The following is a 26,085-nucleotide window of genomic DNA, read 5'->3' as shown; positions in this document are numbered from 1 at the left end:
GTACTGTATAGCCTTTCTTAAATAAACCTTAAGCCCTTGTGGGACTGACAAAAACTAATTTTTTGGAAAACAACAAATACAAACTGCATTAAAAAAGGTTTGTTTGTAATTCCAGGATAGATTACATGTTTAAAATGTGCTTGACTCACCTATCGTTAGAAATACATTTTTGATTTATCTCTTTTTTAAAATGTTTACTAGCAACATTTATTTTTTTAAAGGCCAGGAAATTGGCATTTATTGATTCTGAAGAGCTATGTACCTGAAAACTAGATAATCAGTTCTATTTTATTGAACTTTTCATCCTGAAAAATTCTACTGTAAATGTAAAGAGAACATTACAATTTTTAAAAAATTATTGCCCGAAGCTCTTATCACATTTTATGCACCTATCTTCTCTCCACAAAGAATATCATGTAGTTACGAGCTTAGAATTCTTCAAATGAGTTCAAGCTCTTCAAATGTATTTGTTGTTTTTATTCATTCTTATGTTAATTGGAATCTATTACATGGGTGTTTAATATTTAACCATGTATCTTGCCTTCTTTCATCACAAGATTCAAGACATTACTGAAGTTCCACATCAAGGAAACTTCTCTAGCAAAAATGGCACATAAATGCCAAATGTAAAGTTAAACCATGTTTGATGCTAGAAAATTACCGTGGCAAAATACAAATCTACAGCAAAATGAATACATTTTAAAACAGACCTACTAGCCAGCAAAATATGGCAACAATTTGAGTGCAAGCTCCTCAAAGCATGAAATTATTTATGCCTCTCTAGAGGGTGTATTCTCACTGGATACTACTACAACTTGAACAGTATATTTGAGCCAGTACAGTCCCAGTCTTGAAGAAATCAAAATCCCAGCTAATGAGTTTGGGTGAAGCTTTAATAATTAGGTAAAATGCAGTATTTAAGAACCAGATTAGCACTTAAATTATAGTAATCTTATAGCCGTGGCATTTTATCACACATTCTAAGTATCCCTATCATATATTTTTTTCTGTTCCATATGGTTTGGTCTCAGGTTTTCTATGGTGAGCAAACTCTGTGCGCTAGGTCTATGGAAGGGGGAAAGAAGTAAAGCAAGCTCTTCAAGCATAAATGTCAAGCTGAGATTTCCATCTTCCTCTCTGTGCAGTTCTTACTCACCCATCCCCACCTTGGGTCACTCCTCCTCCACATCACCTCCTCACCACCTACCTTCTCTGTCCACTTCCACTATTTGTGAACATGTCTATATCCTGCAAGAAAATCTACAAATATATTGTCCAGAGTCTCATTAAAAACTATCTCATCTACAAAAGTGCCAACATAAAATCTGCATTGCTCATAAGCGACTAGAATGTGTCTGTGTGCTTTAATGACTTCCTCACTCAGAATTTCTAATAAGTGTCAGTGAAATCATTACTGAGCAGTATCTCTGGATCATGCTCCACTTGACTCCATGTTAGCTGGCCTGCGGGTGGAGTATGTATTAGTAATATTCTACACAGCAAAAGTTTCCAATCTGAAGGTTAGGCTCTGGTTCAGAAACATCTACAATGATCACTAACTTCTAGCACTCGTGAAAATTACTGCAGGGACTTTACAACGGTACACAAAGGCATTGTATTATTCATCCCCAAACCAGGCATATTATAGGAGGTGCCAGACTCCCCTGCCCCCACTACAAGGGATGAATTAACAAAAAATGTCAAAGTACTCATTATATTTTCATGTGGTAAGGATTACATCAACTGCTGTATACTGAACTAATTTAGTTAACATGAATTTGCTCATAACTTTGGTACCATAAAACACAGGTTCTGTGTAAAAAGTGTGCAGCTGAAACCAAGCCAGGTACTCTGATCTCATTCCATATATGACACACAGCTCTCTATCACTCTTACTTGTTTATAATGTTATTTTACCTTTCTTTGTATACAGAGATAGTTGTGTGTGTGTGTGTGTGTGTGTGTGTCATATACAGAATGAGACAGGAGTATGAGTCTTACTTTCAGTCTCAACTGTCCCATCTGACATCATATAGGGTGTCAGGTGTAAGTGGATGTGGCTTGGCTGAAATGGACTTCCTAGTCAACTGGAGATTGTGGTAGGCTGAGGGTGTCCCCCCCCCAGTGCTCTATAAGGAAATCTGAATATTTCCGTCAGTTTGCCTATGAGTAAAGGTGTCCCATGTGCCAAAATGGGCCCAGGGTGGAAAATGAAATGAATTTTTGCATACCTGGACCTCTACCCAATGACAGGGGGACCAGTCAGCATCTTTCTGTTTAGAGCACTGTTTCCAGCAGTTCCAGCAATCCAAAGTAAATATATGTGTATGTATTATCTACATATTAAAGATGTGGGTGGCACTGTGGTTTAGCCTTGGGCTTGCCGATCAATAGGGTGGCGGTTTGAATCCCTCCGACGGGGTGAGCTCCCATTGCTTGGTCCCAGCTCCTGCCAACCTAGCAATTCGAAAGCACGTCAAAGTGCAAGTAGATAAATAGGTACCACTACAGCGGGAAGGTAAATGGCGTTTCCGTGCGCTGCTCTGGTGTCAGTGTTCAGTTGCGCCAGAAGCGGCTTTGTCATGCTGGCCACATGACTCGGAAAAACCGTCTACAAAGCGAACAAACTCCAGCACCCTCAGCCTGTAAAGCGAGTTGAGCGCAGCAACCCCAAGAGTCGTTCGTGACTGGACTTAACTGTCAGGGGTCCCTTTACCTTATTAATCACAGGAACAGGAGGTTTTAGGAAGTTTAATGTATATGTAAACATGTAATCAAGTGCAAATGCTGCCTACAACCATTTATTTCAGTGTAACACACATTTGAAATATATAGCCTATTTAAAACAATGTTGTATGCTTCCACGCTTCCTGGTGCATTTGGATGCAGATCAAGTTTACACCCATGGTTCTTCATCCAACAGAAGTGTTGGATACACATGAAGATTGCTTTAACACAAGTATCCCTGGGTGAAGAAGCATCTGAGAAGGGAGAAAGCATGTGGCCCTTGTGAGTGTGGATGATGCAAGTATTACACAAAGAGGCAGATGGTGCTCTGCTGTCTTTAAAAACTACGGTAGTTCAGTGGAGAGGTATTGCTGTTTTTTACCTATCTGATGTTTATTGCTCTTTCCTTCTTGACAGGTTTGCCTCGCTCGATTTGGAAACATATCTGTGGTCATTCTACCCTATTCTGGGCACATTGGAGGGCAAGCTGCTCCAGTGTGGGACCGTAGCTACAAATGAGTAGATGGGCATCTCTTCACTGGGTGGGCAGAAGTGGCATGACGTGAGTTCTTGTCTACCCTTTGCTAGCTGCTTTCCACACCAGTGCCCAACATCTTGCTTTTACACCTTAAGGAGAATGATTTGGTTCAGCAGATTGAATTGTCCTTGAGCCACACTATTCAGCAGGATTTGGAATGGGTGAGAGCTTGGGTTCCTCAGCTCTTGGCTGTGAGTCCAGGAAGACCTGCAGCCTGCCCTGCTGGCTTTTTTCCACCTGGCCTGTGAAGATGGTGCCCTGACTGACTCCAGCTACTTAAAAAAAAAATCACTGTAAATTATCTATGGTCATACTACCCACAGCCTCCAAAATATAAATCAACAAGAGAAGATTGACATCTATAGCTGAAAATCAAAGTCAAAAACTATCTGTTGGGATAATGTGTCCTCATATAATGCCCTTTTCCTGTGTTATTTGTGTTTCTAACTATAGCTCTTGCAAATATAATCCCATTATACTTTTCTAAATCAGCGTTTTGAGAAATGGTTTTGAACCATTAATATATTTTCCTGGTTAAAATTCTTTGAGATGTTCTTAACAAGAGTCTTAGATAATGAATTTGGGCAAACTCTGGAACAGTCTTTACAGTATTATCATTCTCATTAATTTTCAGAACTACCCACTGTGTTGAGATGATTGTCATGGGCCTAAGACTTCAATTTGGCTAAATATTTTTGCATATATTTCAACATATAAGTAACTAACAGATGTTTAAATATCAAGTAGGCACCCTGGAAATGGTTAAATATTTACTACAATGCTATAATTTATTTTGCTGAACTCATCTTCACCTCACTTTTTCTGCCTTTAAAACATTCCTTTACTGTGCTCATCAACAGTAGACAAAAAGCTTTCATACGACGACAACATACTGGATTTAGTAAATACAGCTGTGTTAAAATCTTTTTTATATATAAAAAAAGATTCTAGAAATATGGAACATACCACAAATTAAAAATTAAAAACGAATGGAAAAGCTTAACACACAGCAGTTATATAAACTTCAGACTACGTAAAATATTTCTAATTATTTGCATAAGATCTTTCAAACTCATGATTTCTTAAGGCTAGATGTTTGTTTTCTCTTAGACATATGACCATTACTAAAATTATTAGAAGCTATGGTACTCAAAATAATATTACTTTTGAAAGTTAACACTGACAATATGCATAATCCCACTTTAGTTCTACTTTTTTAAAAATGCCTTTTTGTTATCTTTGAAGACTGCTTGTTTCCAATTGTTTCCTCCTTTAGCATCCTCATATCAGAGCAATAAGTATTTCATTACTGGTTTATCTGTCCAGAGGCTTGAGAAGCAGTAACAATTAACCCTCCCTTCACAGTGATTGATACAGGCTTTGCTTTCAATTTGTTCCACTACACAGATCATGAAATTCAGAATGCGACCATCCTTATTGACCTGTACCTTCAAACACATTGCTACAATGAGATGAAAGTAATTATTTAAAAAAGGAACACAGAACTATTCAATGCTAAAACAAGGCCTTCAAAAATCTTCTCTGATGACATTCTAAGAAACTGGCAATACCAGAAATGAAATCAAAAGATGGGTCTCTTTTTCAGTCTAGGACTACTCACATTGGATCAAAGAATATCTTATTATTACCATCACTCAGCAATCTAACTCCTGCACCTACAAGGTACCAAGTGGCTGCAGAAAGATGGGAAGGCCTATACAGAACAGTTACTTAATCTTTCCTATTCCAACGTAACGTATTGATCCAAACACATGGTCCTCATCCATTTAAATTAAGCTTATGTGCAACTGACTTTCTCCGGATGGGGGCCATTCAGCCCAACCTATATGTTAAAACACACGATACCCTTTCCCTTTCCATTCACTAGAATGCTCTTCAGCAGGAAGTGAAAGGGTGACATGGAGCGTATGCTGTCATTACTCTTATATTCCACCTTCCCTCAAGACAGTGTACATAGTTATCCCCATCACTTTTATCTTCACGACAGCCATTTGAGGTGGTTGAGGCTAAGAGGTAGTGATTGACCCAATGTCACCCAGTGAGCTTCAAAACTGACTACCTGGCTACCAGAACATTGCTCTTCCCCAGTTGGGAATGGGGGGCGGGCGGGGGGGGGGGACAAGTGTAGCAACAAGCCGTCAGTGACTACATGCTCTGCAAAATCACCCACCCCAAACCCACCTGCTTAAGGAGAGGAATCCCAACTTAAGGAGAGGAATCCTCCTGCTGATGCTGTCTTGCTTGTTCATAGACCCCTTTCTAATTGGGGCCAATTATACCTTGTCTCTCCATTAAGTGTTTGAGGTGACTTGCAAGAAAAGTTAAGATTAATGTGCAATTTTATACTGAAGGGTATTAAGAATATATCCATACCTCACTAGTAAGCACAGAGCTTGTTTGCAGAAGGTCCCATTTTAGAAGGATCCAGTTAGAAGGATCATAGAAGGCAATCTCTCTGCCTGAGAAACTAAAGAGCCCCTGCACATCCAAGCAGATTGAGGTACATAGGGGACGACAGAGGACGAGATGGTTGGACAGTGTTCTCAAAGCTACGAACATGAGTTTGACCAAACTGCGGGAGGCAGTGCAAGACAGGAGTGCCTGGCGTGCTCTGGTCCATGGGGTCACGAAGAGTCGGACACGACTAAACGACTAAACAACAACAACAACAGGCAAATAGGCCGGAATTGAGTATAAGGCAGCTTCCCAAGCAGGGCCGGCTCTAGAGGTAGGCTGGGTGGCGCAGGGCACCAGGGCGCCGAGCCAGCAGGGGAAGCCGTGCTGGAGCGATCTCCGCACCACGGCGCCCGACATGCTTGAGACGGCCCTGTTCCCAAGACTGCAGTCATAAGCAGAATTACTCAGTAAATATACTGAGTTCAGTGAGATTTACTTCTGCGTAAACAAGTTTAGGATTGCACCACATGAACTGAAATGCAACAGTTTTACATACTCAAATTCTAATCCAAGGAATGTTGCTCATGCAAAAATAAAAATAACTAGGAAATAGAGTTTTTAAAATTTTGTAAAATGTCACGTTTTGTAAAATAGCTAGGACGCTTTGTTTAATATAAGGATTAATGTGAAAGAAGCTAGAGCTGAAAATGGTGTAGAATGATGCTCTTTGAAGGCCCTGAATCACAAAAAAGTGATGAAGATGAACCAACACTGCATGGATTAGCAATGAATTATTTTGAACTAGAATCAAACTAGAAAGCACAAAGGGGAGGTAAAAACTAGCCAATACTCAGAAGATGATCTACAGATAAAGGGGGGGGGAGAGTTAAAATGTGAAAAAATGTAACATTAGCTACTAGTGGAGTACTGTTGCACTTTAAGCAACATTCTATGTATGTTTTTGGTGTATTGTACACTACGAGGCATTCACACAGTATAATCCGCAAGTACCTGGGTGGCGTAGGGTTAAATCAGGCAGCTTCTATGTAAACCAGCATACAACAACACATTAGATGTCAAAGGAAGTCTTTGTAGGCTTAAAATAATAACAAAGGGAGTTCTGTTAATATACTTAACTTTGTAAGAAACTACATTGTCAATAGTTTTAATTTTTATAATTCCATTAACTCCCATTGCAGGGGGGGGGGAGAGCTACTACCAAATTAGTATAGAAATTATTATTATTTTCATTAATTCAGGGGATGGGGAGTTAAAACTAATTGTAAGGGGATGGGAAAAAGGAAAGTAAGAAAGAGCTATTCACAGAAATTCCTGAGATTCTTATGAACAGACTGTTTAAATGAAGAGCACTTTAATCAGTAGAGGAATCCTCACGTTCCTAATGTCTTGCTGTGCATTCTGCAGGTTAGAGTAGCAGCTGGTAGAGGTCATATATCTTTTGTGAGCATCCCAAAAAGGCTCACTGCCAGACTGCTAAATTATGAATAAGCAATGAACAAAAGAATGCAGATACGGTAGTGACAAGGTAATCCAAGCAAATTTATCTATGACAAATTTCACAGGATTAACAAATTACATTCACACAGAACAATAAAAATCTGCAAAAAAAAGGAAAAAGAAAAGAAATGAGCCTACTTCAGGAAAGAAAGAAAAGAATCAAAAAGTGATTTCACAGCAGGTATTTAAATTATAACATTACCTAAAAAATAAAGACATGTGCAGCACATCCCTATGTATATTTACTTGGAAATAAGTCCAACTGTGTTTAATGGAACCTAGTATTGGAAAGCTATTTTTTCGCTTAAACAGATTGTAACAAATAAGGTGCACGGAATGTTTCATCAGATAAAGTTTATCAATCTATTATTTGTTTCATACTGTATAGCACTTAAATTATTAGTGTTCCTCATAACTAAAATTAAGTTAGAAGTGCCAGCAGCATAGTATGGCAAAAAAGAGAAAAACAAGAACTGTTACTTTATCGTCTTTTATTTATTTCTTCTGTCAGTACAATCAACATTAAACAGGAAAACCTTAGCTATTAAAAAATAAATTCTAGCTGCCTTCCCCAGAAGTAAAAAATAATACTTTTTCAAGGCTACCAAATACAGAATACAAATTAGAGAAGCATCTTAGTCGTTTCAATTTCTTTTCATAGATTGCCAACACTGGATTTGTTAAAAGTTACTGAATTATTAGTTAATGAATTGTTAACTGTTGCTTTGATCCTGAAAAGTTTGCCTTGCTGGAAATGGATGCAATAATGCAAGGATCAGTAATTGCTAAATATCAGGTGTTCTGGAAAAGATGTTCACCCCAATTCAGTTGTAGTTGTTTGCATGGTTGCTTATGAATGTTTACACCAGATGTAGAGCACATTCAGATGTGTATTCAGCTGAAAGTACTGAAGTGAAGACAGACATCATCAGCATTTGGGTTTGGATCTAGATAAATATCTAATTTATTACCATGGTTCTTGATCTAAGAAGCAATACGGTACAGTACAGATCTTCTAATCTTGAGCATGGGGAGGAATATATAATATAATACACACACAACATTGAAAAATAAAAGTATCTATATATAGTCCAGAATTCTGTTGCAATCAATGATCATGTATATGCTTCCAGGATATTAAGGCAACAGCCACTCCGGTTGTACAGTATGATCATAGCAGCTGGAATACAAAGCTGGTATACTCAGATTATGGTTGCAACTAGCTACAATTAAGCACCAAGAAGTCTTCATGTTACCGTACTTGGATTCCACCGTAACTGGCATATTATCTTTAAAACTTGCATACCATTATTCCATCATACAAATGCAGAATTCAAGCCGGAATATGACAACCTGGATTCTAAATAGATTAACCACTTCCTGCACCAGAGTTTGGGCACTGAAACCCGCTGCAATTAGTGGACTTACACAAAGTTAGATCTGTGTTTGATTTTGGAAGTAATTTTCATTTATATCAATAGGACATACTTCTGTGATGTATATATTAAAAACAACTGTACAAAAGTAGTCTAATTCAGAAAAGGTGCTACATAAGGAGAGCCCAGCATAAAAGCAGTCTATAAAACTGATTTTGAGGGATGGAGAGCATACAGATCAAATATGGCTCCAAAGCTCGGGGCTGGCAAGGTGGAGCAACTCCAATTTCCCACCACACAGAAAATTGGGAAGATCTGCTTTTAAACTCTGAGTATTCGACCAGAACAATTTTTAAGCGCCTGGGAAAAGCAAAGCTTAAATCAGACAGTTTATGTTAGTACTTAATTTTTTTATCTCTAATGTGTCATTTATTTCTAGCAGGATTTCAGCATAAGCTGGTTTTCTCTGCATTGTGCATATCACACAAACTCACTGGCTCTTGTTCATATACAGTGGGTTCACTGAAACCAACAGTTCTTACTATAGTAATGACAAGCCCCACTGATTTCAAAAGTCTGGATCCAACATAGTTTCTGCAATCCAGGATAGCATTTCCTTACAGTAAATAACTGGTGCGCGGAGTGCCATATGTACATCTGAACCCCCATGGAATTCAGATTACAGCAATCCACTTTAAATTACAGAATTTATCAACTATCCAAAATAAAAATTCAATACAGGTATAAACTAAAACTACTTGCTTTTATTTCAAATATTTTCTCTTTACAAGAGTATACATGTTCTTGTCTATTCACTTTTTTAAATAATATTTTTAAAATATATATTAATGTAAAGATCTGCCGTCTAATGCGCCATCAAATCTAATGCGCACCTTAATTTTTGCAACATAACATGGCCAAAAAAGGTGAGCATTAGATTCAAGTAAATACAGTAATAAAAATAACCCTCTTCAGCACAAGTAAATGTTGCTTACATAGCAAACATGTTTCTTACAAAGGAACCATGAAACATTATGGTTACTGTATTAAAGTGAACATCTAGTCAACTACAATACTTTTAATATAAACTTTGAATCTTCAAATAATAGCCTTTGAATGCAATTGTTTCATTTATGCTGCCAAAATGTAGGGTAGGAAGCAAAGCGATTGGGTGTCATACCAGAAACATATGCTTTGTTAAATATTAAAGACAGTGAAAAATATATATGAATGTATTATTTTGGCATGTTTATGATCCTCTGTTTCCTACAAACAAAGCATTAATTCATTAATACCAGTTTTCAGAATCTCTTTGTGAACCTATAGTTTATACAGAACTGAAGCATAGCAGCCAATTCTGTATCCAGTGATACTTTTCACAAATAGGATCAGCCACTTTGTGCCATTATGAAGGTTAAGGGATAAACAACACACTCTACAAAAGTCCTTTTTTTTATCCCACAGCCAATATTGTAAACATTCAGTCGTTCAGCCCTTTCCACTGACCTCCACCTTGACCTATAAAGACTATTACCTACAAGTGGTTGAGTATTTTGTGTTTCTCTACAATGCTGCAAGCCTATTCTTTCCTTGGAGAAAAAAGACTTTTATTCCAAAACTTAGCAAATTATACAGTTATGTTGAAATGGCATTCAAACTTAAAAGGGTAATTCTACAACAAACTGTATCATTTAAGCTAGTGCACCAGAAACGTGAACTTTAATCCAAGTGAGATTCAAAAGCTTAAGCGGCATGAATAGACGAGGGTGTGAAATGAAGCAATGAAAACCTCTGGTTTATATAAAGTACAATGTCAATGTTGCATTCTTGTTCTCAAGCATATATTAACCATTACCAGCAATTTGAATGACAAATCTATACTTTTCACTTTACATATACACAATTCCACAAAAGCCACAATTTTATCAAGTTGGGGGAGCCTCCAATCTTCTGTTTAAGTCTTCCCTTCCTTGTTCAGAAACTGAACAGTGTTTATTAAGTTGTTGCAGCAGAATACAGGCTTCCCTGCACAAGCTAGTGTATCTGATGTGATTATTAGCTCTCCTGCTCTCAAGTAGAGGACCTAATATATCTCCAGATCACTTGCCCAGCAATGCAGAGTTAGCCAGCAATTGGAACATGACCAGAGAAGAGACTATCTCTCCTCTAGATGCAAAAACCTAGCAGGCCTCTATATAAAGCATTAGAAAACTGATTGGTTTCTATAATCCTGCCAAGTGCTAGAGAGATTTCTTTTTAAACTAAAATAAACTTTAGGGCAGATTATTCACAATACATGAAATATATACTCCAAATAGTGGACAACAGTTCATTTTGTTCAGGATTTTGAAACTATAAAGGCAACCTAACCTTCTACTGATATGATTGTGATTTTTACAAGCCCTACAAATAAGTTCACATAATCACTGACCTCCAAAAATATTAGTCACTTGCTATATTTTAAAAGCACTTGGGGGGGTAGGGAAACTCATTGGTTAAAAATACAGGTTACTAAAACCAAGCTGTTCCACAATTTACATTTCTTTAAATTAAAAATATAAGCCCAAAAGAAACAAGATTTTAAAAATATTGATGTAACATCAAAGGATCACAAAGCTCTCTCTCTCTATACATACATACATACATACATACATACATACATACATATACATACATACATACATACATACATACATACATATATAATCAAGCCCAGCAATGGATATGATTGTTTCACTTATCATTCCCCTTCACTGTTTCTATTTGATTAAAGATGAATAATATTTTCCCCAAATTTACTCCTATTTACAGCAAAACTATTTGGGACTTTTCAGGTAAGTATCTACACCTCTCCTCTCATCCTTTAATTTGACAAGGTTTAATTGTGAGGTCTCAGTGTATGAAAAGGGGATTCAAGCAAGTGATGGTTTCTGAGGAATAGCAATTTGAATTTTCCCATACCACAAAATAGTCTGACACAGCCCTCTAACGCCATATAGAAACAATTAATTCATAAGGGAGCTGCTGCAAATGTGATCAGCTATTTTATTTATTAAAATATATATGAATTGCTTTTTTGCCCACAAGGCCCTCTTAAGTGAAATACAAGATAAAATAAAAGGCAGCAATTTAAATATAACAAACCATTATTAAAACAAAAGCAGAAAGCAGAATTTAAAACCCATCAAAAGCCATTTAAAATAAAACAATTTTTAGCTGGGGCCAGCATGACCTTCCTAGGGTGAAAGTTCCACAACTCTGGTGCTACCACAAAAAAGGCCCTACCTACCGGGTAGTCTCTGGTGGGAATTTAGCAAGGTTTCTGATAAAGATCAAAAGCATTGATAAGACTCACATGGGAGGAGGGACTTCAGACATCCAATACTGTTTAGAGCTTTGTTTGAATGGGCACAATACAGATAACATAAGGGTGGCACCATGGTAAACCTCTCATTGGTGCTATGCACCTTCTTTTCATAGAAACCAATAAATGGCAAAAAGCAGAAGCAGAAGGTAAGTATTTTATTTATGTGGAATAAGTGTGGACCCAGTCTGTGTGCTGTATATTTTTTGTTGAAACCTCAATTTTTAATACCTTGATTACGGTGAAGTTCACCTTCTGCATAAACGTATGCATGCCTGCAGCCCATATATATATATTTCCCTACCCCTACCTGCATATGACCTGGGTATTATGATAGTCATACACAATGTATACAACTACATTTTGGGTTGGGAGGATAAAATGGGATTGTGGTGATGCTTCCTTGAGCACCCTAGGAAAAAAGGCAGGATTTACATGTGATTAACTTTTATTTTGATTTATTTAGTCTCAGATTTGTATACAATATTACTGAAGAAACGTATATTATATCTAGAGGGTGGGAAATGTAAATAGTAGGTCACATGGTAACAAAATGCCAAAAAATATAGCCCGTAACAAGTATGTTAAAAGTTTAACTGTATATAAAATAAACACAGGGACTTCACAGCAGCTGTAATTGATAACACAACACAAACATCCTAGCTAAGTGAATGAACACCAGCAGTTGGATAAAAGCCCAGTATCTCAATTCAATCCGGAGGTGATATAACTGAACTTCTTGCTAAGTTGTAATTCAGCAATTTCACACAGTAATACCTCTTCAAGGTTTTGTTCTTCAAGAACAACCACTTTAAGATCAGCAATTACAGGTCCTGGGAAATGTTCCCCTGCTGGGGGTTTCAGTTGAATCCGAACAGTACCAGGTCTAATTGCTTTCTGTGGAAGAGGCATAGCAGTGAACAGAGAAAATAGGACAAGTTGATGCCCCAGTCCTATGTCATGTCACTAACTGGAGACAATTAGTACTCATCTTCCTACCAAGGAATATTAACTTTCCAGTAAGCATCCATTAAATTTGATCAAAATATCCCTCATCTTGGCTAGTATCCTAACTTCTCTCCCTCCCAACCAGGTACTTTCTCATTTAACCAAATCCATTAATTTTCTGTATATTTATTTCATTTTTATTTATAATGATTTGTAATGACTTTCAGCCCTAAAATGTGCCCCCAAAACTGTTTACATAAGAAAACAAAACCAAGCAACTCACCATTATCCGACAACGAAACCTTCTAATCAAAACAGAGTTAAAACCTTCCATCATATATTTAAAAACCACATAAAACCGGTAGTCTTCACGTTATTAGTGGCTGCCAGATTAGTTATTGCCCATTATTGCAAGTCTCCTGACACTTTACCATTTGAGGCATGGCTCTCCAATATCTGGAGCATCACTTTGTTGGAACGCTTGACCAGACACAGTGGTCTGGGGAGAGGCTAAATCTCACAATTTTGATGCAGATTGGTTTCCCTTCCTTGAATATATTAACAGGGAGGGATCTTCCCATATCCTTTTGGCTTTTCATTCTTCATTAACGTTGGGGTATTTAAATGTCATCTGATATTCAGTGAAGTATTACTGCAATTTGGTATACAGTACTGGTTGGCTGTTGCTATTTCAGTCTGCAACCCTGTATTACTTTGTTACTGGCTACTTGCTTTTTTCGGTGTCTGCATGTTTTTGTATGTCACAAAAAACCAATTAAAAAAGTTGGAATGCGTATATTTAAAACCTGTAAAATCCACATGGAATAAGAACACTTTTGCTGCCTACCTAGGTATAATCAGGGACGGAACCAGTCTCCCCTTTGGGAGGGAAAGAATTCCACAATCAGGGAGCTGCCATCCACACCCACCTTGCATATCTATGGTTGCTGAGACTTATAAAGTGCAGTTTACATTCAAACGCACATTTTGGCGCCAAGCCCAGTGAGGCTGAAAGGGGAGCTGCTGGGTGCCCCACCCATGGTTGCAAGGGGAAAGAAAATGGCCCTTTGGACCAAGCGACGACTGTGCTATTTAGCAAATGCCACTTCCCTAGAGCCCCCAGGTAAGCGGAGATTATTTTCTGCCCTGTGCAGACAGAATTCAGTTGATCCAGACCACAAGTAGGCCTTTTCTGTCTGATACTGTAATGTGCCCTAAACAGGAATGTGAGAGTTCTGTTTTTAATGACTGTTACTTTGTGAATAATTTACTCCTGTATTTGTTTTAATCACTGGTGTAATTGCATTGTTTATCTTTTGTTGTACATTGCCCGGACTCTGTTCAAAGGAGGATGTCATAAACAAAATAAATGATGGTAATGATAATATTATGATAACAATAAAACAAACCTAAAACATTCTTTCTATTAAAAAAAGATGGAGAATCCTGGAGTAGATCTGAAGAACTCTGGATGCCTCTTATCATCGGTTAGATTAAGTAAAATAAGGAATTTATTCACTCAGTATTATAGAAGTTTTGCTCTATGCAAAAGTGGAACAAATGAACTTTCATAAGAAAATTAAATCTCTTCCTTTAAATGAACCAGCACTCTGTATATATATATTTTTAAGTTCCCTTACAAATTTGAGTTTAAATGTGCACACAGTGACTGCAGCAAACAAGAATTTTGAAATCATCTTTATGAAAGAAGTAAGATATAGGAAGCTAAAGAACAAAAATGTGATATATGTAAACAGTTTGCTCCTACCAAACGTGTGCACTCAATTAATTCTGGCTTTTCTTTAACAACAACAGAGCTTAAATGTATAGTCCCAGCAAGAAGGCCTATATTTTTCATGTTTAAAAGAAGACACTATTCCCAGTATAGTGTATATTTCAGTGTAATATCACTCAGTGTAATACACAACCATATCATAAATTATTAATGAATACTTTCACTCAAAGTCCTGTTAAAATAAAGGGCACAGGAGAACTATTCATTCAAAAGCACTTTATATATTGTGAAACTACTGATCATACTGGTCACAAAACAATGTTGCAGTCACATCTGTTACAGCAGCTTTCATATCTGTACTGTGTTATCATCCTGCAAATTTATATGGTATTACAACAAATTATGATTAACCTGTCAAGGTCTCTAGGCATCAATAGTTCAAGCATCTCATTCTAACTATAAGCAATCTATAGCAAAGCAAAAAGTGTTACAAAATATCCTATTCCATACAGGTTGAACAACATAGAAACATTTCATTATAATTGTCAGCTTTAAGCCCTTATCAACTATAAAGTATCCAGTTGTTTTCTGCAAATACTTAAGAAAAGTACTGATGAGCTCTACTGAATTTGTTGCTATTTAGTTTCAAGGGAATGGGTTATAAGACAGCAACTTGTGGTATAATATTCAGATGGATTGACAATAGGCAAAAGTCTCATGTGTTATCACACATATAAAATATTCCACTAGAGCACCTCATGCTTATCCCCTCCTCCACACTTGAAATCAGATGGATATAATCAAAACTGCTCCTAACCAACACTAACATCAAAAAACTTTCCATTATGCAATGGACAATTTTCTTATATCAGTGTTGGCTAAAACGAAGTCTAAACGTTAACTAATAGGTGAAAAGTAATTTCTAATTATTGTGCATCTAGCAGCTCAAAGTCTACTAATAAAATGACTCCATCACATACAGAATTTTACCAAAATTACTGTGAAGGATACGAAATTTCAGGGCAAATTAAAATATTTCAGAATATTGACTTTCCTACATGCAAACCACCAGTTTTTAAAACTACATGAGGCATAATAGTTTTACAATTGTACTGTTCTAATAAAACATTGAGAATATCATTATTTGCTTAGCAAAATGTATATATAGCTCAATTGTAGCAAAACCTCTAAGCATTTTATAAAACAATAGGTTACACTTAAAGCAGATGGATGGAAGCAGTGACAAAACGATATTCCAGCAATGCCTATATTTGAAGTGCCTCTGCTTTATAATTTAATAATGAAGCAGAACACCAAATTCTTAAAAGGTAAAAGTATTATTATAGCAACCTAGCAAGAAACTTCAAAGGAAGTTTAACTTGCTTACCATCTCACACCATGATGCCACGAAATAGCTTATGATCTAGCATGGAACTTGACCATAGGGAATTTTATTCCCAGGTGGGATGCTAACTACATAATATATTCTAATATGTCCTGAAATTTCTGTATCAAGATTTAAAAACTACCACCACATGCTATATAGCTGTAACTTTTTTTTGTTATAGAACCTTGGGATATGAAAAATACAGACAAAAAACTGTATGATTAAATCTCATTAGCTGCTAAAATCACATACTATATGTTGATCAATGCTCATAGAAATAGTATGTGAACCCAACGTATGAATGCAGTAAACAAAATATATAAGCAGCATGTTTCAAAATGTGCAATTGCTAATCCATAAATCAGGAATCAGAGATATTGTGGCAATGTGGGAGGTTCTATTTAATAAAGGTCATTATAACTCCTAGGTCTAGAGCTATAAGATCTAATATCCTCTCTGGTACCTCTATGATATGCCCATGCATTACTGTTCTTGTTGACAGTCTGTTGCCTTGGAAATATTTCATTATTTCAGGTTTTCCATTTGTAGACCCTTGGCCTTGTGATATGAAGGCCACCCTATTTCATATTTTCGATTATCATTTAAGCAATCTTCTGGAGCTATTTATATAAAAGCAAGTGTTAGACAATGCATATCATCATTTATCACTGCTGCATTTAAGCATATAGTCTAGCAAGAAATATAAAAAATGAAGGGAGCTTTTTTTTTAGTCTTTACAGCAAAACACAGTGATATGCTTTACAAATCACTGTTGGCATATCACATGCATTACAATTGTGTGCATTTAACATCCTTGGATATTTCCACAGAGCTGGATAATCCTAGGTTCTTTTGAACCATTTTCTGCCTATAACACTGTAGATGTAAATGCAACAAGTTCAATTACTTTTTCTCAAATAATGACCAAAAAATGTTGAAAATTATCTATAGTTACCAAATAACAAAGAATTCTATTCTTTGGGTTTTTTTTTGAAAAAAAATCTCTAGCTCACCAATTATAATATCCTGATATTTGTGAATACTGGACTTTTGCATAATGAATTCATTTTTAATATCTTAGCAACAGAGTCCTAACCACACTTATGAGTAAACCCTACTGAGTGTCAAGGGAATTACTTCCAAGCAAGTGTGCATTAAACTGAGGCTTACCCTACAGTTCTGTACACGGAGACCTCCTTATTTCAGTGGCGTGAGCAGCCTAATTCTATTCGTGTAAGCAGCACTATCTCCAGTGGAGCTCCCAGTTAAGTGTGGATTGATAAAACTGCAGCATTGATACATACATATAACAATGTGCAGGATGAGGCTGTACAGTTTCAGAGAAACTGGACTTAAGCTTCTGCATGCAAAACCCAAGTAAAGTATGGACTGTGTACTAAGAAAATGCTATGCATTTGCTTAATTAAAAACTGAATTTTTAACTTATCTTACATTAAGAGTCAATAGTCTGACATATTATATCTTAAGCAGAGCCTCTCCCCATACTGCAAAGAAGCAACTCAGGTTCCCTAAAATCCTAAATAGCTGGAACGCTGTACACAGTGACAACAAGTTAAGCCTCAAGGCATAAAACAATGTTGTGGACACTAGGCCAAGCTTTGGGTTATTGACGTTTCATGAATGCAGGCTACTTCCCCTGCTGAAATTATTACTCCTCCCACTCCCTACAGGATATAACTACTCTGATCCAACCTTTAAGATGACAGCATCAGAGCTGAACAAGAATATGCTATTAAAGGGCATTAAATTAAATACAGTATATCCTCCTACAACTTCAATCAGAATTTCAGACCAAGTATTATTTAGTACAGCTCTCAAGTGGAGCAGAATAACAAATCGCACACTTTGATTTACCTTCTCCGAATGCCAAATGGAGACAGGTGATAAAGAAAGCACTCATGCACAGGCTATGAAGTTTCCCCTAGAAATTAATTCTATCTTCAAGATTCCTATCTTGAAAAAAAATCCCAAAATGGCACACAAATATGCCTCTGCTGGAGAGATTACTGAAGCTGTCCCGGCAAATACACTTCTCACTAATATAGTACCAGGGTCATAAAGGGGGGGGGAGAACAGGACTCTCTGGTGAGGGGGGTGCTTGAAAGGATGACAGCATATATTGGTATTTATGTGTTGGCATTTTCGCCTCTCAAATGTACAACTCTATGTGCAGGAAACCAGCATGCTGCTAAAGACATTATTAGTAATACACAGATGCTTTTACAGTCACTGGAGGGAAAACACAGAATTTTCATAGCTAAAGAGAAGTAAAGGGATGTTAAACCTCTGATTTCCATAAATTTCAACAAGATGATGTATTTCCATCATGAGCATATCCAAATATAGCTTGAGGTACAAGATGCAACAGCTTATACAATAAACAAAGCACTAAGTACAGAATGAACAAAAGCAGAATGTTTGTATTTAAACCTATTTAGAAAATAATTTGAAATCGGCTCAATTCCAAGCACTAGCTCAGCTGATACGGAAAGCACCCTCAAATACCCATTTTAATCCAAGGAGCAGACATATTTACATTTATACTCTCCTGATCAGTACACATTTTCAAAGCCAAATGGTACATTGTATCAACATAAAGCAACAACTTACAATTCTTCAAGTTCGCCTGATCAATCATTATGCACCCCATAATATCTATAGACATTTTAAAAAGCAACTCAGTGGGCGGTTTTCATTTTATATCTCAAATGGGAACCTTCCTCACCAAGCAGAACTGGAAAATCAAAGGGAGCAAAAGAGGAAACCAATATGTACTATGGTCTCCATTTGGTTATATAGGATTGAAATGATTTTTCAAAGCATTTTTCAGTAACATCAGGTGAACTTGTAAACTTTGTAATATGTTGCTTAGTGGAGGAGGTACCATGGAAGCTCTCCTTCCTTGCAGTGGTGGGTGCTATCATTCCACAACTATTCTGCTTTGAGTAACCAAGCCTCTCAGTACCCATGGAAACCTCTATGCCATTCCCAATTGTCCTCTCTGGATTCCCTGCATCAGCATCCCTCCACTTTCCCTTGTGCAGGAATTGTTCTGCATAAAGAGAAGTGCTGAGTCTCAGCCCTGCCTGGAACTCACACCTGTCCCTGTTTCTAGGAAGGCTGGTTCTTATTACCCAAAACGTGATCTGCACATGCTCAGAAACAACAGACTCAAGGCTAAAACTTTTTGAGCTCGGACAAAACCTTTCAGCCTGCTCTTGCAGAAAGGTCATAGTGGCTTGCCCTGAAAGCCCACCTGTTTTCAAAGGTCTTTCATGCCTCAATCAGCCCCTTCATTCACTGTTTCCAGTGGCTCAACCACACGTACCCATTACTTTCCAAACGGGGCTGCCCCATGTGCCCATTAATTTTCAATGGGCCGGGAATTCCCTCGTCCATCGAGAGGGAGCCCTTCTCTAAAGACACACTTTACTTGGACTCGGATGACAGATGCACAGACATATCATCAACAAGACGCAGAGCCGACCAGCAGCGGCAGTAAAAGTATATGGGAAGAAGCGGGAAAGGGGAAGAGCGCGCGCGACGCAAACAGGAGTGTGGAGACTTGGAAAGGCGAGCCCACTTCTCGCCTCGGCCGCCACAGCAAACTCTCCCGGCGGCTGCCAGAGCATCTCCCCTGACCGCGCATTAGAGCAAACAAGTTCGACAGGCTAAACCTCAACCTCGGGCTGGTTCCCCGCCCCCGCCCCCCAAAAAAACCGCGAGAGAAGAGAGAAGGGCTAAGCGGAATTGTCGCCAGGCGCCTCTGACTTAAGTTGCCCCGGCAGTTGCGAAGAAGAGCCCAGCCAGCTCCTCTCCGGCAGCCGTTTCGGCCTAGCCGCACCAGCCCAGCCGGCCCTTCGACAAGGCAATGCTGGGCCTGGAAGCAAGCTCCCCGCCTCTCCCCCTTCCGCCCCGCCGCCGCCGCCGCCTCCTCCTCCTCGCCAAGACCATCCAGCCGAAAAGTTGCCTCCCGGGAATTCCGCCTCACTCCCCCTTCCTTCTCTCCCTCCCGCCAAACACCGACTCCTGCAATGAGCGGGGAGGCGAAGGGTCGCTGCTGCTGCGAGACTAGCCAAGTGTGCTGCTGTGTCTGTGTGAGCAGCGGCAGCAGCAGCAGCAGCAGACAAATATGCATGCACCAAGAGGAACTCCCGAGCCCGAGCAGCACGAGCGGGTCTTTGCAGGCTGAGGAGAGTCGCCGCCGCCGCCGCCGCCTGCCTCTCCTCTCCTCCTCCTCCTCCTCCACCGCCAACCCCCTCCCTCCGCTTCTCCTTTTCCCGGGCATGGAAGCCGACCAAACCAGACCCGAGGCTGCAAGCGGCGGCGGCGGCGGCGCCCCAGACGCAGGCAGGCGCTGCCGCCTCAGGTTCAATACAGAGAAAGTGTTACCGTTCTCGCCTGGAAGGATCCTGCTGAAAGCTTGGCTTGGTGGGCGCCATCTTCCTGGGCTTTTTTCCCCCTTTCCTTTCCCCCTCTCTCCCCTTTCCTCTCTCTCTCTCTCTCTCTCCCTTACTTTTCCCCCTCCTGGTGTGTGGTGTTGTGTCTAGCAGGAGCGGCGGCGGCGGCGGCAATGGCCCTGCTCAGGCAGGCAGGCTGAGGAAAAGTACGGAGGCCAATGCATTGCGGGCTCCCGCTCCCCGGCGCAGCGGTCCTGGCGCAGGTTGTTGCTTCGCTGCTCGGCTCGCTGGCTAGCGCTGCTGGGGCCCGGGCCGCCGCCGTCCAGAAGCCGACGAGCCTTCGAGAGAGCCCAGGCTCCGCCGCCTCCGAAGGCATGTCAGGCGCAGCGACGAGCGGCCGGCCGCGGCGGGCGGAGAAAGGCGCGCAGCCCCGGCGGGCAACCCGGCCGCTGGCATCGCCCGGCAGGTGTGGGAGAGAGAGAGAGATTGAGCCCGCGGGACCGGCTTAAGCGCGGGGCCAGACCATGGCCCTGGGAGGGGGGCGGGAAAGTGAGAAGTCAGGGCTCCCCGCGCTTGGCCGCTGTGAAAGTATTTCTGGGCATTTTCCAGCTGCTGCTTCGCCGGCTCCGACCGCTCTGACTCCTTGCGTGCAAAGGGACGCGAGAGCCTCCGCTGCCGGCGCAACAACGCCACTCAGTTGCAGTTTCGCAGACTTTCCTTCTCTGGAGCAGCGCAGGCGGCAGCAGCAGGAGAGGGAGACAGAGAGGGAGGCTGGAGAGCCGCAGACAGGCACTCGCTTGGCGACTGGGGCTGGATTCTGGCGACAGGCTGCGCGCATTCGCGGAATGGCAGAGCACACGGGGTCAAAAGAAGGGATAGGAAGAGTGTACTTTGTTATAGTATAGTGCACACTATATTATCTGTGTGTGTACAGTACTTACATGCATATGTATGTATATGCACATGCAGAGGGGGGTGTTATTAGTGTGCACAGATCTGGGTGCCTATGCGTCTACTAGCATACGTGCGTGTCTTTATGTACACAGCATGTGTGTGTGTGTGTGCGCGCGCGCGCGTGTGTGTGCGGAGGATGGAATGACATCTTTCAGCTACGCAGCCTGGCTGCACATGCGTCTGACTCTTGTCCTCCGTCCAACTACCGTAATACTATGGAGCGGACGCGAGACTGCGTGGAAATGGGTGCAAAAGCAACCCATCGCGACGTACAGTTTACCGTATTTCTCGTGGCGCAGCGATCGCCCGCGCTCTTAGGGGAAGTTCACACTTGGTGCTTAATACGGACTGCTACTGTGCCAGTTTATAAACTTGAAAAGGAAATGTGTGAAATAAAGGGTGGGAGTGAGCATAGCTGAGGAAATGGTATAGTTATTTTTTATTTTTTAAAAGTTAAGAGCCCGAGAGACTCGGAGGGGGGCACTTTTCGAATGTATTTTCCGATGTCAGCTGAAAAGCAGTTCCATGTCAGTAATGTGTTAAGCCCCTTGCTTTTGTTCCTGGAGGAACAAAAAGTAAGTTTTCCAGCAAAAGCAGGGCAATCGGAGCATTTAAAATCTAAGGTGTTCCAACTGGATTCTGAAGGCAATTAAAAGGAATGCAACCAATCCACACATGTGTAGGTAAGAGGATGGCTGCATAAGGAGTTTGCAAAGTGCCGGAAAGTTTGGCTGCAGGGCACAGTCAGTGACCCCAAAAATATGATCTCTGCCAGAGGAGGCAGCAAGTTTGACCTGCCTGACGTCCCTCAGGGCTCCCAGAAGGAGATACAACCGGCCTGAGTAGCTTGCATCCTGGAACTCTACAAACTGCTTCTGTCTCTCTCCCCGAAACACTATTCATTCACCTTCTTCTGATTCAAACCCACCAGAAGGAGTCCTTCTTTTGCATTATGGCACACAAAAATCATTAGAGATAAACAATTGTAAGGAAGTACATCCGCTTAGAAAGGGACCTGCTAATTATTTTGTCACAGAATATAAATGCTGTTCCTATAAACTCAGGATTGTGATCTTACAGGATTCCATGGAGGCATTCTGAACACCCTTTAACTTCCTCTATCCTACTAAAAAGCAATAAAGTTAACAGGTGTCATTTGGGTTTTGTAATGAGTGTGGAAGAAGTAGCAATACCCTCCTGCCTTATTGGAACAATTTCACAGAATCACATGGAATAGTATTTTAATAGCTCAAATGAAAAAATACAACTTGTTTTTCATCTGCATGTGCAGAGTTAATATTCTGAACTTTTTAAGGATTTTATTTTACTGTGCATTTTGAAAGGGAAGAATCTTGGAATATAAATTTGAATTGTAAAAGAATGAACCTATACTAACTAAACTAAGCTTTTAGAAGTAGGTCCCACAGAGTATAATAGGACTAATTCCCATGAAAGTGTGCATAGGACTGCAGCCTTACAGTGCAGTCCTCATCATGTCTACTCAGAAGTAAATCCTTATAAATTCAATGAGGCTTACTCCCAGGTAAATAGGCATTAGTTGGGATAAATAGCTACAGGTTAGAGGTTACTATATCCCTTTAACTCCTTACAGCCTAGGCAATTTTACGTTTTAAAACTATAAATATATTCTTTCCAATGCAACATAATTTCTCAGAAAGTAACTTGCACTTGTGTAAAAATTAATCTGCTATTTCTGACCCTTGACATCCCTCTTCAGAGGCAAAACTATTTTGACTCTTACACTGCACTTCCTATTTAAAGAGAGGTTTCCTATGTAATTTTAAGAATTCTCCAAGTGACAAAAAATATTGTAATTCGGAAACCAAGGAAGGCTAGAGTGACACCAACTTTTATCTATCTTATTTTATATAAAGAATTCCTGTGTTTGCTTTAAGCAAAACACCGATTTTGAATTTCAAACATTCACAGGCTCTGAGCATGCTTTAGCATCTCTTGAGATGACTTCAAGAATCTCAAGTGTTTATCCTAAATGTGCAGAAGCATCAGCAGCATGCCAGTTTACTAAAAGCAAACTGTTTCCCAAACTTGGCCCTAACAGCCGTCTGTCTCAATACTGATGGACGGAGTGGGGTCATAGTCTAAACCTTAATGGTTGAAATATAAACATTGGTGGTTCTAAAGAGTTCCCAAACCAGTGAACTTCAAAATTTAAGTTTAAAGTATGAGTTGTTTATGTTTGCACACATCCTTTATCTTCTCATCTAATATTTCATTTATCATTACACTAACAGTCTGAGCAACTTGGAAGGCACCAAAAAGAATAAAGAATGTTGCAGGGTGCAGTCTAAAATTAGTCTCTTGCTCCCTTTTTATCATTGCATCTTTGCTGTGATCTTCTAGTGACAAAGAAAAGCAAACAAAAGCATTATTGTTTATTATCTTATGAAAAAAAGGACTGGAATGCCATTTAATTATAGGTCCTGTTAACATTACCACCTGTCTGTGAATGGTTGAGGGAGAGTGAAAAGGTGAGCAAGGTCTTTAAACTTCACTATGACTTATTGCCTAAGCCAACTTGGTTATGTTTCCTTCCTAAAGGAGCTGTCTGTGAACCTCGGAAATTTGCATTAGAATGCATTTCAGTTGAATACTCCACAGTGCTGAGCCCGCTTAGGGTTTCCTGATAGATTTTCCCCTAGTAACAGGTGACATGCTAATACTGTTGTAATAAAACTGTGGAATTGCAAAGGGTGAAACGCCAAGTGAAAACTCTACCATGTTCAATTGAAAACAAATTATCAATCACCGTAGGGTGATCAATTATACCTCTTGGCTGCCATGCTGTGGGGTTTGCACAAGGCATTGACATTGAGAAATCCCTAGCCTACTTGAGGAAGGAGGCTAAGCAGAGACAGGATCCCAAACTTTGCAGCAAGAGTGGGAGGAAGATCCTCAGCCCTTGAGCTGCCGTGAATCTCACTTTCCCCCTTTTTTGTTATTGTTGCTTTCGAAGCTCCATGAACATTTCTGGGCACCGCTTTTAAAAGATCCTTTTTTTGTTTTAAGTGTCTGCCCCCCCCCCCAAAAAAAACCCCAAGCAAGACGTGATTTCTTAAAAATTAAAAACAAACGAGCACAGGAGGACACACGAGACATGCACAAAACAAGTGAGGAAGCCTAATCCACACGCACACTTTGGGGGTTGTGTACTTACCGTTGTTGGTAGGAAGTGATGCCCTGGACGTTTTGCGGGTTCCCGTTGGCTGCGGAACTGGCTCTCCCCATGCCCGGACCGGCCGGCACTCCTCCCGCCGCCCCGCCGGCCGCAGCTGCAGTCACCTGCACGCTGAAATCCGGGAAGATCCGGATCATCCCCGCGGCTCAGCACCCAGCGAGTGTCGGCGAAGAGGTACAGCAGCTCCTCTCCCTCCGGCGGCTGCAGCAGCAGAGCCAGGCACACTGCAATCCCATTAGTGAGCGGCGGCCACTGGGAGGGAGGCACGGCGCTTTGATCTGAGCGGCTGGGCTGAGATTGAGTTGAGGCGGGGGGGGGGGCTGGGAGTGAAAAGCGGGGTGGGGGGAGAGAAGGAGAGGGAAGGTATTTTCACCAATTTGCAAACATGCAACGTGTCAGGATTCGGCGGGAAGGGAAGGCTGCAAAAATTTAAGGGGGGGGGGGTCAAGAAGGGAAATATCTACAGTCCAGGAACGAGGAATACGAGCGGAGAAGGGACAGCGTGGAGAGAGGAGGGAGCGCGCTATTACTTTCGCGTGGCCGTGAAAATGATGGCCAGCAAATATTGCCTCCCGCCCCCCTCCTTCTCTCTTCCGCCCCCAAAACGCAAAAGTCTTTGAGGGTTTCCTCTGTTGCTCAAGAACAACGCTGACCGCAGAGCGATGGGCCAGAACCAACAGGGTTGGGGCGGGGGAGAGAAAGAAGTGGCGACGAGGAGAATAGCCCCCTCTCCAAAAAAAAGACGAGTGGAGGAGGAAGCAGCCTGCCGTTAGCTCAAGTTCTTGGGAACTAGCGTTGCCTTCCCCCTCCCTCTCTCTTCTCCTCCTCCACCCCCCACTCCCCGCGGCCGCCTTCTGTCTTTGCTCTCTATGAAGGGCTGATTTGCACCCAAGAGAAAACGCGCGGCTTTTGTGCAACGGCAGAGTTGCTTCTCTATTATAGGGAAGTGACTCTCCTGCCCTCCTAGTGTGCGCCACTGTTATTGCTACTCAAACTTGGGAAGGTGGGGTGTAGGTGCGCGCCCGCGCGCGCGCCTGCGTCTTGCCTATCAGCCTGCTGCACGCACCGGTCCGCGTTGTCGCTTCTGCCAACATATCAATTATACCGCTCGGCGCGGCGCAAAAAAAGGCCTCGCCAAACGCAATGAACGCGGTGATGAGCGAGGCAGCTCGCTGCTTGGGCTGCCTGCAGCCGTGGCAGAGCCCGCCGCCGTCCCCTTAACACCGGCCGATCCACACCAGCCACTCCACACGGGCACTTCTCTGCATGCCAGGCAGCCTCAGCGACTCACATAGGCTATAGCCATCCTACACTGGGACAAAGAAAAGTTCTGCGTTTTTGGACCCCGCCAAGGAGTTTGGGGCTTTTAAGGGATCTGGCCGCTCCTTGACGAAGTCAAATTCCTCTTCCCGCCCCCTGAAACCTTGTTCTGGTTTGTCGCTTTGCAGACAAAAACTCACATAACAAATCACAGCAGGCCGG

The 26,085-nt window shown here is 40.8% G+C and overlaps 1 protein-coding gene across 15 annotated transcripts in view; it reads right to left on the bottom strand.

Annotated features, from left to right (window-relative positions):
• The window catches only part of NPAS3 (neuronal PAS domain protein 3), a 625,911-nt gene extending 600,517 nt beyond the window's left edge, over positions 1 to 25,394 (bottom strand). For 4 of the 15 annotated variants that reach the window (XM_060272999.2, XM_060273007.2, XM_088671692.1 and 1 more), the window contains exon 1: positions 20,425 to 21,156. Coding sequence is in view for 11 of the 15 variants with exons in the window: in XM_060273007.2 (XP_060128990.1) it covers positions 20,425 to 20,474 (50 nt within the window). In the remaining 4 variants the exon portion in view is untranslated. Of the gene's footprint in view, positions 1 to 20,424; positions 21,157 to 24,582 lie in introns of those variants that run through there. The other 11 variants (XM_035109621.3, XM_088671651.1, XM_088671665.1 and 8 more) reach the window with 6 other exon arrangements.
• Between the last annotated feature and the right edge of the window lie 691 nt (positions 25,395 to 26,085).

This window comes from Zootoca vivipara, chromosome 1, assembly GCF_965207765.1.
Source record: "Zootoca vivipara chromosome 1, rZooViv2.hap1.1, whole genome shotgun sequence".
In the NCBI taxonomy this organism is placed as follows: Eukaryota; Metazoa; Chordata; class Lepidosauria; order Squamata; family Lacertidae; genus Zootoca; species Zootoca vivipara.
This window is presented reverse-complemented; position numbering and strand designations above follow the sequence as displayed.